Genomic DNA, 13,695 nt, shown 5'->3' on the forward strand with positions numbered 1-13,695 from the left:
AGGAGGGTGGCTAGTAGGTCAAGAGAGGTTCTCCTCCCCCTCTACTCTGCCCTGCTGAGGCCACATCTGGAATATTGTGTCCAGTTTTGGGCCCCTCAGTTCCAGAAGGACAGGGAACTGCTTGAGAGAGTCCAGTGCAGAGCGACCAAGATGAATAAGAGAATAGAACATATCCCTTATGAGGAAAGGCTGAAGGAGTTGGGTCTCTTCAGCTTGGAGGAGAATGAGGGGTGACCTCAGCAATGTTTATAAATATATAAGGGGCGAGTGTGCCAGGAGGACAGAGTCAAGCTCTTCTCAGGGGTGACAGATAATAGATAAGGGGCAACAGTTATAAATTGAAACATAGGTGGTTCCATGTAAATAAAAGGAAGAATTTTTTCACTGTGAGAGTGACAGGGCACTGGAATAGGCTGCCCGGGGAGGTTGTGGAGTCACCTTCCCTGGAGATATTCAAAGCCCACCTGGGGGTTGGACTAGGTGTTTCGAGGTCCCTTCCAAACCCCTAACTTTCTATAATTCTTTGAGACCATACCATACAATTGTTAGCTTCCATAGTAGCATGAAGTAAGTAAAAATAAGATGGTTAGTTTAACAAAGTTTTAAATAGTAATGTTGTCTTGGATACCATGGAATATCTTGAACTTCTCTTATTTTTCTTAAGGTGAGAAATTGCTAGGAAAAAACAAGCCAGTAACTTCAAGAGATTGCACTGGAAGTGAGTTGTGTGAATTATTTCTGAGAAGAACATAAGTATACCATGGAATGAAAGAGAACAGTAATGTTAAAAGCAAAAGGAAATGCTTCAATTGCGTCTTTTTTCTTATTCTAAGGAAGCTAAGCACATGCTCATCAGAGACATTGCAGCAGGAGTAACCATTCTGGTTTTGGCCAGGCACATTCCGTCAGTGTTTCAGAATTAAAGTTGCTGGACCAACACATACCTTATTTAGATTCATCTTTAGCTGCAGATATTGAAATATATAATAAACAGAATTTGCTGTGTACAGGTAGGTGAAAGCAAGAAAGAAGCTGTTAGGAGAAGCATGTGATGGTACATGCTTTAATTGTGGGGTGTCTGATGATTGCAGAAAAGCCATTTAGGTGAAGGTACACAGTTTGAATATCTCAGTGCTCACGAGCAAGATTTTGAAGACAGAAATAGCTCCAGTACCCTTTCTGAGCAAAGGAAAACTATGGAAATTGAAACCTCAAACAGGAGAGAGAGAGTACTTGAAGTTCCAGGGAGTGCAGTGGCAAAGGAACAAAATCTTGTTGATATGTCAGAAGATTGTTCTCTTGCTTCTGAGAATGGTGTAGGTGACTGGACCTGCCTGGAATCTGCTATGCCAGAGCTTCCCCACCTGCTTCAGGACTCTGTGTATCTGCAAGATTGCAATGGCTCAGTTTTTGATGATGAAGAGCAGACAGAGTATCATAGTATTGAGTGTGGAAGCATGCTTGAAAGTCATTCTTGTGTGCGTAAAGAAAGGGTCTGTCCAAACATGTTTTTATGTGACAGGTTAGGAAACAAAGAGGTGAAAGATTTCTCAGTGATTGATAGTACACTGCCACCCGAAACAGCTACAAGAGAAGAAGTGTGTGAAAACAGTGACAGACTCACACACAGCATCTCAGCAAAGCAAGACAATCCTTTACTGTCAGCAGTGGACAGGGCCCCTGCAGTAGCTGTGCCATTTTGCAAACATGCAGAGCACTCATTTTTCTACAGTTGTGAAGAATCTGGTGTGTGCCTCTGTGGTGCCATCTGTAGTGAGTGCACTGCAAAGGATGCTGACTCCCAGTTTCCAGTCTCAGCAGCTGTCACTGATGAGAATCCCTTTTTTGAGGTGGAAGTTGCAGATAAATCCTCCCATGGAAATACCAGCTGTCTGAACTCAGAGCATCATGAAAACTTGGAAAATATTCTCAGTGACTCTACGATTAACCAGGCTGTTGATGTGAGTTCTGATTTTAGAGCTTGTTTTACAACAAGCAGAAGTACCAGTGCTCACGTTTGTGTCTCGTCCAGGGCTATCAATACAGAGATTAAATTGATGAACAAATCTCAAGCCATGAGATGGTTTTGTGAAACCTGTGCAGACGTTGCTTGTAATCCAGATGGGTCTTGTGGAGCCAGTAGTACAGAGGAAATTCTGTCACAATTTAATGACAGAATGGAAAAACACTCAGATGGCAATACTGCAACAGCTGAAAGAAGATCACAAATTCAGGTAATTAAAATAAAGCAGCCAACATCTGAATTTTGATATATAGAAGTTTGTTTTTTTTTTAACGAAGTTGCTGAGCACTTGTCTATCCAAATGCTAATCTGTAACTTTTGAAATACTTTTTGTTTAGGAACAGCAGGAATCAAACAATGAGCTTTGTAGCAGTGATATAAACACTGACAGGTGGGTCTTAAATTCTTCCTGGTTTGGAATTCTAGATGCTGGATAAGTTTTTTCATGATTGAAAGATTATCTGTGACTTAACAAAACTGAGTGACTAAATGATTGCTGAGCAGCAGCTCCTATGCTGGGGGGGTCAGGCTGTCCTTTAGAGTGACCTGGACAAGTCAGAGGGATGAGCTGAACATCTCCTGAAGTTGTAGGAAGACTAAAATGACCTAAAATGTCTACAGTTGCAAAATGGCCAGGAACAAAGCGAGTGTAAATCAGCAGTGCAGGGAAATCACATCCTGGGGTGCATTAGCAAGTGTGCAGCCAGCAGATGGAAGGAAGTGTAGGTGCTTTAATTTGGTGCTTGTGAGGTTGCATATGGAAAGGTATCTCAAGGTATGGGCCTTGTTGTGCAAGAAAGAGATTGGCAGACCAAAGAAAACCCACGGGAAGACGATGGAGATGGTGAATGGAGCTGGTAGAGCACTCGATGTGTGGAGAGAGCTGAGGGAACTGGGTTGGATCAGCCCGGAGAAGGGAAGGCTCAGAAGGTGGGGAACTTCCCTGCCATTCTTGGCAATTTGGTGGTGGGTTACTGAGAAGTTGGAGTCAGGTATTCTTTGCAGAGGTCTGTTTTGAAAGGGCAAAAGCCAAAAATTACAATGGGGGGAGTTTCAAGTTAGTGCAAGAACCATGAGAGCAGTATTGATACTGTCTCCTTTCTGGAAGATTTAAAACAAAACAAAACAAAAAAACCACCAACAAAGCTAGTTTTGAAGTTAGCCCTGCTTTGAACAGATGGTGGTACTGCTGGACTCAAGAGATCCTTTCCAACCCAAATTATTCTGGGACTGAAGCAAGGTGATTCTGTAGATCAACAGAGTTTCTGAGTTTCTTTTTGCTCTCACCACACCACTTTTTTAATGGAAATTATTATGATGCTCGTGCAGTTTCAGCTTCTCAGTTATGGATTATTATATTAAAGCTACTAAGATGTCATTTTTTCTGTGCAGTAAACAATAGGAACTGAATTTTTTTTTTTATTTATTGTTTATTTCCTTATATCAGAAAAAGGTGCTGAAAAGCTACCTGTTACAAAATAAAACAATGAATGTAAAATATTGATTTAAGGGTTTCAAGATTTTATTATTATTTTAAAGGCAGATACATGTTGACAAAGAAGCTGTGAAGAATTTTGCATCAAGTTGCTGTCAAAAAATACTGCAGAGAGCAATTGAAGCAGAACTGCAGATTCTGAACACTCATTATCAGATGTGCTATCAGCACTGCTTGAAGATTTGCAAGCCAGCTTTGGAGGAAAACACGTTTTTTATCAGGCATGTGCATGTACTTTTAAGTGAAATGGATAACTTGGTTAAAAGGCATTAATTGCTAAATATCATTGATGTAGCCTAGACATAGTTTGTAGTAGTGTTTATAGTTAAGTGTTGTGCAAAAGAGTTTGCATTGTCATAAGTTATTTTCAGCCTAAAATTTTCTGTAGCACTCTGAGGCCCAGCAACACCCAGCTTGTTTCCAGGGATGTCTTTCTATACAAAAGGAAAAGTGCAGAAGCAGTAGAGCAGAGAATGTTCAGAGTGGACAAGATGCGTAGGGGAGAGGAAGTCTCAAAGAAGAAAGAGGAGGTGCAGGATGTCTAAGAAGGCAGGAAGGGGTTGGTGATTGCAGAGTCTCTGGTTTATAAAGCACATACCCTGTAAGGAACCTCGAAGTCACCCAAGGAGCCCTGCCTCTGAACACTTTACTGTGCCACAGACAGCTCTAAACCCTCCTTACCCTGGTGTCTGCTCCACAGCTTAGGAGAGGGTCCAAGAGAACATTTAGTAGTGCTGTGAAAGTTTGGCTCTGGACAGTTTAACTCTGGGCTTTAGGGGTGAGTTCCTCTTCTTGCAGGAAGCAGAGGAATCTCTGAACACTGTATAATGTTTGAGCAGTTCTGGAAGCAGTAAGATAAATGTCTCCTTCAGTTCAACTTATTTTCTTCTACATATTTTAGCAGGCAAAATGTAAATACTGAGTTGGATTCATCTCTCATGTTGGTTTTGGAAGAGCTAAAGAAGAAATACATCAGTATGAGAAGAAAAATAAAAATGGGCGTACCTTTAGATGCACTTCCACCGCTATCAGTTGAGATGAACTTGTTCCCAGTCTCTTTTACTTATGTCCCCTCCAAGGTAGTTTACTAACTGATTTTTGGTTTTATTATAAATTGTTTTCTTCAGCAAATTAAGAGAAATATTTTCTCTTTTTTTGGCAGTTATTCAGAAAGGAGCTTTGCCATGAGTAAGTAGCCATCATTTATGGTTTTTATTGAGGCTAAAAATAAATGAGAAGTGAGTTTAAAGTTGTTAAACTTAGAATTCCTTTATTTCTGGTAATTTTCCTGGTTCCCTGCTTCTACAACAAAAATATTTTTCTTAATCCAAATGCTACCTGTCTTTAAAAAAGAAAAAAAAATAAACAAAAAATACAAAACAAAACCAACAACCACATAAAAAAAAAACAACCCTAACACCAAAACAAGACTTTGCTGCCAACAAAGATAATATTAGATGTACAAGGTGTTTCAGGTGTTCTGCTAGAATTAAAATTCCATTATGAACAATGACAGAAAAATAACTTCATATTTCAGGCAGGCAAATGTTTCTACATTTCCAAGAATGTTGAGTTACTTCAGGTAAGTGGAGATTAAAACAAACCTGGCAATAAGTTTTACTGCATCAGGTAAACAGCTAGATACCTTTTTTTCAAATTTCTTGTTAAGCATTATTGAATTTAATCAAGAACTGCATGGAGATTTCAACTTGAAAAGACACATTGAAACATCACACAAAGTCATTTAGGTGCAAAGGAAAGACAGCCCAACTTTATGTATCCCTTTGCTGTTATAAAATGCAGGTGTCAAAAAACTTTTCTTCTCATTTTAAGCTAATATGAATGAAACATGTTTTATCTATTTTACTGTGAGTCTTTGGAAACTTCTACTATCTCAGAGTACTTGGTATCATAGTAGAATTTTAAATTGTTGTGCCATATTTTATGTGTTAATCTTGCATCTGTTTTAGCTCTGTTTCAGGCACAAGTGAGGCTCGCGTCAAAGCACCAGAACTGCAAGGAAAGAAAATATCTGTCAACATGGTAAGGACTTCTTCATTAATGAGTTTCATAGATGTTAATGTTGTGAAGCAGTCTCCCTTGAGCTGTATGCAAATACAATCACAGTCTTTAGGACTCAAGCTGGGATACTCTGCCAGTAATTGCAAATGTAGCTGATGTGACTAGAATTTTGGTGGTCCTTCCAAACCAAAATAACCTGGGGGTTCTTGAAGGTAACCAGTAGGTTAACTTTAAGATTTACCTATTTAATTAATTAATATCCTGAAGCTCAGAAAAATAATGCATACTGAGGTGCCAAGTGCTGTGAAATAACTGAAACATGTTTGTAGGACAGTCCCCGGGTTATATGTGTAACTGAAGGTGGTCAGCCAGGTGATTCTATTTTCTCAAAGACTTTTAAAGAACATTGTAAAGAGGAGAATGTGGAACATGGTAAGTGATCTGTTTCCATTATTTGTTAATTAAGTTGTTGGGAAAAAAACCCAAACCCTATGTAAAGGACCTGTAGATACTCAGCTGTCCTTCCTGTGGTGGAATGTTTAATATTGTTTCAGCTCTTTCTAATGCTTTACATCTTGAAAGAAAATTTTGCTGTTTGAATCAGAAATGAAAACTAGTATGTGTCATCTCTTTGTATCAAATTATGGAGGTAGCTGGAATCCTCTTGAGCAGAAAGAAATTTGATCTGTGTTTGTATGATGTACACCAGTCTGAATTCTAACACTCTGGAATTTTCAACTCTCCAGGCTGTGTGAAAAATGAAGAAGGGAATGAAGATTGGTTTGATGCTAAAGAGGAATTGTCTGTAGCAGCTTTTTCTGTTGTATCTGAAGAAACAAAAAAACAACAAAAACAAGACACAGTTGATTTAGGAGGTGAGGTCATGTCCTTTAAGCTGCTGTACCTATTGATGGTGTGTGAGTATTCTGTTCCTTCTACAAGCATCAGTAAACTTGGAAAAAGTGGTAGCTGGATTTTCATATATATATGGTTTTTGTTGATTTTGTAGTGAATGCTTTTACAAAGTCCTTTTCATCTTTATTTTTCCTTGAAAACTCAACCTACAGTGATACTGTATTTCTCTTCCTCCTTTTTCTACTGCCTTCCCCATAGTAGCCTAAGTTCTTAAGAATTACCTGGGAATGGTGTGTGTTTGGAGACTTGGGTGCCATTGATGGGCATGGTTAGATGTCCTAGTGAGCTGAAAGCAGAGAGTTTGTATGCTCTGTGGTGGAAACTAACATTATGATGCTGTGGAATAACTGCAGTAATTCCTAGAGGTGAGGTGACTTAAGAATTAAAATCGTAGTCACATTGTAAGGGAAGTAACAGCACTGAAGCAGGTGGAATGCAGCCAATGTACAAGAGGTTCCTACCATGGCAACCCTAGGTGTTGGCAACATCAGGGGGACCTGGTGTGCTAACTTTTAAGAGAAACTGCATGGAGGTGGAGTAGAGTGGAGACACTTGCAGCCTCACTCTGTGGCAGCAGTGGATCCTGAAAGTACCAAGCAGCTGTACTTTTGATACCCTGAGTCAGTAACCTGCCACCTTTTGACAAAATGTGAATTAAGTGAATTTTTCTCCTTATGATACCAAAACACACCTTCATCCCCAAAAGCTACCCACCTCAAAGGTGAAACCACCCCTTGCTGAACATGCACTCTGAATTTTCTCTAGTCTTATACCTTTAAATGTGAAGCAAGAGAACTTTGCATCAGTCATGATAAAGGTGTGTATGAGTGGAGTCATTCAGCATCCACCTGTAAGGTAAAATAGTATAAAAAAAGCCAGCAGGGAGAAGGCTGTTGTGGAAGATACCATCACAAGGACAACCCTGACCTCTGGGACCAGTTGACAGGCTAAGCCTCTCTTCCTCTCCATCAGGGCTCCCTTGGGTAAGATTTGAACACCTGACTGGACCAAATGCCTCCCTGGGCACAGAGTCACTTTCTTTATGCATTTTTGGCCAGGCTGTATTAACTCATAACCGAGGTATTTGAACATCCTTTACAGACAGTGGATTTATCACTGGCAATCCAAAGAGCTTGTGCACTGTTGCTTCAGTAAATTACACTGTTCATTAATCTGGCTTTGAGAGATTTCATTGAACACGACCAAACTCTAAGGTGTGGCAGTAATAGTTGATGAGAAGCACGACTGGATGGATAGCATGGTAGTGCAGTAATGCCTCCAGAGCCATGATCCTGTACAAAACTGGGCATGACCAGACCATTAATGCAAGTTTGGCTGTCACTTGGAATCTAAGCCCAGCTGCACCCAGCTCCTCTAATATCTGAGGGTTAGCTGGAACACAAGGGGGCTTATTTTCTACCAAATTTCATTACTCCTTTTAACACAACAGCTGCCTATGCTTAAACACTGCTTCATGTTAGTTCAGACCACTGTTTTCTCTGATTGTGCCTCTTCTCTCTCTTTCAAACCTTAGTAAATACTCAGGGGAAAGTGTTTTCATAAACGGAACTGTTCCACATCTCAGTACGCTCATTTTTTTGTTAGAAGATACTCTTTATTCTTTAAGTTTTTTAAAGGTTTTCTATCTACACTTTGTGAAATCTACAGCTTGAACTGAAGCAAGACTACTTAGTAACAGTGCTTTCTTGCATTTATTGTTAGAAGCAAAGATAATGGAGAGTGGAAGTGCATGTTCTTTCGTTCGTGTTGGTGGCCTAAGTGCCTCAGTGTCAGAGGTATGCCTGCTCCTATCTACAGTTTACATATTTACTGCTACAGAGTAGTAGTGATGCCTCTTTTCTGACTTCTTTTGTACTAAACATTTACAACCAAATATGCTTGTTTTGTAGGATGACTTAAGATCACATTTCCAGAAGTATCAGATTTCTGACACTGTTATCTCTGTGAATTCTAGTAACTGCAGGTATATTAATATATCCGTTTTACTTGTTTCAGATTTTTTTTTCTGTCTGTGAATGAGTAATGGGTGAGAGGGGGGAGTTGTTAATTGATTTGTTTCAGTAATTAAAGTAGAAACAGCAATGCTGACAAAAAGTTGTCATTCCAGGCAACTTCTCATCTTAGAACTTAAGGAGTTTGAAATTTTTTGTTGAGTTTAATGGAGGTACAGTTAATATTCAGTAGAAGAAAACTTATCATGTTCTTACTGATATAACCTTCATACGTTCTTGTACTCAGTTAATTTTTTCTTTTCTTTTCTTTTTTAATTTTATGCCTTAGACATGTGTTTCTTTCCTTTAAAGACACTAATAAGGCCAAGTTAGCTGTGGAGGAAATGAATCACAAAAAAATAAAAGGAAAACCATTAAGTGTTGAACTTGTAAATATTTCATTGGAGAATAAACACTTTGTTCCCCAAGTTCTTGCAAATAAGCTTTGGCATGAAATCCAAACTGTTGATAACAGTCAAAGAAATTATCAAAGTAAAACACTTGCTTCAGCCTCCAAGTCTGTGAAAGGACCCGATGCCACCTTTGCTTCTGAGAAAACACATCTCCTTCCCATAACTTCTTCAGAAATTTCTTGCTTTACTCAAGTACCATCAGATACAAAGTGCCCTGATTGGAAATCCTTTACTGAGGATAAGGTATGTTTTTTTGGTTTGAGTTACTTAGAGGTAAATAATTATTGCTAAAGCTCCTTTATATGGCAGAGGAAGAGCCATAAAACTTCTTGACCCATAACATGTTACATTTAATATATGTAGAGTGATGTTAGGATAGAAAAGCATGTCATGTTAGTAGTACATTTCTGCCATGCTGCAGAAGACTGAGAGCACCATTTCACTTGCCCCTGTGTCATATAGTGATACTCCATCTCTTAATTAGTCCTAAACTAGTTGGCAACCTATTCATTTGCATTAGACTTTTCATCTTGCTTGTCTTCTCTTTTGATTTACCACATGTAACAGCTTTTCTTCATGATTGCCTTGTGATTTTATGCAGGCAAGATTTTGAGATACTGGAGGGGAAACTTCTTTTTTTTTTTAAAGAAAAATGTAGGAATCATCTATGTATATATATGTAGTATTCAGTATTCACTCGGGCTTGTTCATGGAGGATAAGGAAAAGTCAGTAATTGCTGATGTTGCTCTCATAAACTGTATAGATATGCTACCTTTGGGGAATTTTAACTTTAAACATGGTAATCCTCTGGGAAGTATAAATGAGATCTGGTTTAAAGAAGCAGGAATGTCAGCTACACATTATTGCATGTAGTAGTCTTATTTCTAATTTACAGATTGAGTAACATTGCTGGTTGTGTTAGAATATTTTATTGATCTGAATCTGTGTCTGTCACTTTGTTTTTCCATAACAGAAATATTTATTAATAGTAAAGATACGTTGTATTACTTGTACAATATGTGTAGCAAATTCACTTTTTGCTTATTTTGATGCAATTCTAGCATACTGGAGAAAATTCCTTGCAGAAAACATCTGTTCCTTTATCCACAAATTCACATGATGCCTTTATTCCACCTAATATGTTGAACTTGAGCAACTTTACCAAATTAATGAAGAAACTTCAGAAACTTCATCCAGAGGCTAGCAGGTGAGAGTATTTGGATTTCTAATTGATCCAGTATCCATGGTGACTCAGTGCTAAATATGTTGCAAAAACTGTGATGTAAATGGCTATTTCTTTTATTAATATAGAGACAGAATTGTGGATGCTCTGCTGGAGGTGAGGAAAAACAACAAAGGTATCCTAAGTGGCTTGTCCATCAGCTCCATTATGGAGAGAACATCTGTCATTCTAAGGAAATCGACCCCCAGTTGAGTGTGGGAAAATCAGTGTAAATAAGTGAGTATTCCAGCCTACAGAAATATATTAAAATAAACCCACTTGAATTTGTATCACTGTATAGCTTGACTAGACCAGTAAGTAACTTAGTCTAAAGTTCAGCAAGAAGTATCTGTCTGAATCCACTGAAACAGTGGTTTCTAAGGGTCATTATCTGTTTTGCAGAACATCCATAAATAGATTAGCTCCCTAGCTCTATGCACCCTCTGGAATTTGCTATTATGGAGTTTTTATTATGTGAACTGTTTTATTAAATGGGTGGAGAATGTCATTGTAGAAATTCTGGACAAAGGTGACACCTGATGGCCAGTCCCTGTGTAGCATGTCATAAAGAAATTGCAGCACAGGCTCAACTTTGGTTTTAAAAATTGATGATTTCTGTGTGACAAATAAGATTCAGCTCTGGACTAGAGCACCTAGCTAAGACCTAAGCAGAGTTAAGATTAATGTCTGTTAATTTTTTCCCTCCCTTACATGATGACAGCACTGGATGCTGCAGGAAGCTGCAGGTAAATGCTAAAATCACAGCCCAGAATTCAGGTTGCATTGGCACTTGTTTCAGTCCTGTAAAGCCTGGTATTCTGCTTGCTTTAGGGCCATTAGGCAATGTGCCACTGCCAAGTTTCTCACATTGTCCTGTACATTCTTAGCAGTGCTCCAGCTTCACTTTTGCCCACAAACACAATGCCCAGTTGTACAATATTTATTCTGTTGTAGCTGTTTCTTCCCAAAACTGGGTCACGTTCTTGATGCTCCGATTTTTGATTCAGCACCAGTGATATCAAGGAGTCCATGTGGGTTTGATTGATACCATCTGCTCCCAGATGAGTAGTATTTATGCTGATAGTTTTATGTGTCCAGGTATGCATAGATGTACCCATTGAATATTGCTTATCAGACAAAATTCTCCTGGCCAGATGCTGATATGTGTCACTATGGTGAGCAGGAAACCTTAGCACAGCCTTAACTTGAAGAGAATAACTGTGCAGTAGAAGTGTAACAGAAGCAGAGCCCAGTAAGACAAAGCAGAATACTGAGCTAATAAAATAAATGTACAAATAAATGCCTATAGGGTGTTCAGGTGCTGTCATTGTTCTGGGAAGTAGTGTCAGTGACCAAAAAAAGTCTTGCAGACAGACTGACTGTAGATTGTGTTAAGTATGCAGAAATACAGGATAGGATTTTACATACAGCCTAACATCAGCCCTCCCATGGTGATGGAGAGTGTGAAACAATCTCAACCACCATTACGTGTGTTTGGCTGAGTTCACTGTGAAAGGATTAGCATAACATAAATTTGTTAGTTTGGCATTCGACTGCCCTTTGAGCTTTTATAGATGCCTCTGTGAATCAAAATTTAAAAAAGACAAGTTTTCCTACTAATCATAGAATGGTTTGGGTTGGAAGGGACCTTAAAGATCATCTGATTTTAACCCCCATGCATAGATGGGGACATCTCCCACCTGATCAGGTTCCTCAAACTTTTATCTAGTCTCTTGATCACTTCTAGGAGTGAGGTGTCCACAACCTCGCTGGGCAACCTGTTCATGTGTCTCATCACCCTCACACTAAAGAATTTCTTACTTTTATATAGTATATGTCTGCCCTCTTCAAGTTTAAAACCATTTCCCCTTGTTCTGTTACTACACAACCTTGTAAAAAGTCCCTCCCCAGCTTTCCTGTAGGCCCCCTTTATATACTGAAAGGCTTCTATAAGGTCTCCTCAGAGCCTTCTCTTCTCCAGATCAAACAACCCCAACTCACTCAGCCTTCCAGATCAAACAACCCCAACTCACTCAGCCTGTCCTCATAGGAGAGGTGCTCCAGCCCCCTGATCATCTTCATGGCCTCCTCTGGACTCACTCCCAAGAGCTCTAAGTCCTTCCTGTGTTGGAGGGGCTCCAGAGCTGGACACAGCACTCCAGGTGGGATCTCACGAGAGCAGAGTAGAGGGGGAGAATCCCCTCTTGACCTACTGGTCCTGCTTCTTTTGATGGAGCCCAGGATACATTGGCTTTCTAGGCTGCAAGTTCACATTGCCAGATCACGTTTAGCAGAATTCTCATCAACCAACACCCCCAAGTCCTTCTCCCCAGGGCTGTTCTCAATCCATTTTCCGCACAACCTGTATCTCTGTTTAGGATTGCTTTGACTCAGGTGCAGGACCTTGCACTTGGCCTTGTTGAATTTAATGAGATTGGCATGGGCTCACCTCTCCAGCCTGTCAAGTTCTGGATGGATGACCTCCCTTCCCTCCAGCATGTCAACAACATTCAGCTTGGTGTTATTAGCAAACTTGCTGAGGATGCACTCAGTTCTGCTGTCCATGTCTCTGACAAAAATATGAAAGAGCACCCATCCCAGTTCTGACCCATGAGGAACACTGCTTGTCACTGGTCTCTATTTGGACATTGAGCAGTTGACCACAACTCTTTGAGAATGATTGTCCAGCCACTTCCTTATCCACAAAGTGGTCTATCCATCGAACCCATATCTTTCCAATTAGGAGACGAGGTTGTAATGCAAACAGGCTCTGCACAAGTCCAAGTAGATCATGCCACTTGCTCTCTTCCTTACCACTGATGTTGTGACCCCACTGAAAAAGGCCACCAAGTTGGTCATGCACAATTTGCCTTTGGTGAAGCCATGCTGGTTGCCACTAACCACCTCCACCTTTCCCATTGCCAGAGCAGAGCCTTCAGGAGGATCTGCTCCATAAGTTTGCTGGGCTCAGGGGCTAGACTGACTGGCCTGTAGGTCTCTGTATCTTCCTTATTTCCCTTTTTTCAGAGTGGAGATTGTTTCCCCTTTTCCAGTCAGTGAGGAGTTCCCCGGACTGCCATGGATTTTCAAATATGCACAGTGGCTTTGCAACTTCATCTGCCAGTTCCCACAGGATCTGCAGGTGGATCTCATCAGTGCAGGACTGCAGATATGGACATAAACTCATCCAAAAATACCCCATGATCTTACACTTGAACGTATTTAAAATTAGTAAGGTTTTAACAGCCACAGTTGTGTTGTGCTTTCCTTGTCAAGTGATTTTTGTATTTTTTTAATGTTGTGTAGGCTTTACGGTCATAATTGTTTCTATGAGAGTATTTTTTTCTGTTGATTTGCTGACGAGATGATGACCTATAACCATTTTTACTTCCATCACGAGGGGGAGCTGTGAAGTAGGTAAATAATTAGGCAGTAGTGGGACAAAAAAAATTTCTCATCTTTCTGTTGTAAGAAATAAGTGTGTAATATGTTTAAGAAAAGATGATCCTGTGCACAGCTCACCTGTACTAATTCTAGCATGAGAATAGTTTCAGACTTCCCTAAAGGATGAGTATCCACTGAGAAGTACCAC

The 13,695-nt window shown here is 39.8% G+C and overlaps 1 protein-coding gene across 1 annotated transcript; it reads left to right on the forward strand.

The window, feature by feature from the left end:
- The first annotated feature begins 765 nt into the window (after positions 1–765).
- On the forward strand, positions 766–10,316 carry RBM44 (RNA binding motif protein 44). The gene is given in 20 exon segments (XM_030454669.1): positions 766–808; positions 811–870; positions 873–990; positions 992–1,033; positions 1,035–1,090; positions 1,093–1,619; positions 1,622–1,686; positions 1,688–2,234; positions 2,362–2,414; positions 3,563–3,739; positions 4,423–4,597; positions 4,681–4,706; positions 5,489–5,561; positions 5,870–5,972; positions 6,287–6,415; positions 8,178–8,251; positions 8,366–8,439; positions 8,757–9,123; positions 9,907–10,088; positions 10,193–10,316. Coding segments are annotated over 20 exon segments (3,015 nt in total).
- The last annotated feature ends 3,379 nt before the right edge of the window (positions 10,317–13,695 follow it).

Source organism: Calypte anna, chromosome 7 (assembly GCF_003957555.1).
Source record: "Calypte anna isolate BGI_N300 chromosome 7, bCalAnn1_v1.p, whole genome shotgun sequence".
NCBI classification, from domain to species: Eukaryota; Metazoa; Chordata; class Aves; order Apodiformes; family Trochilidae; genus Calypte; species Calypte anna.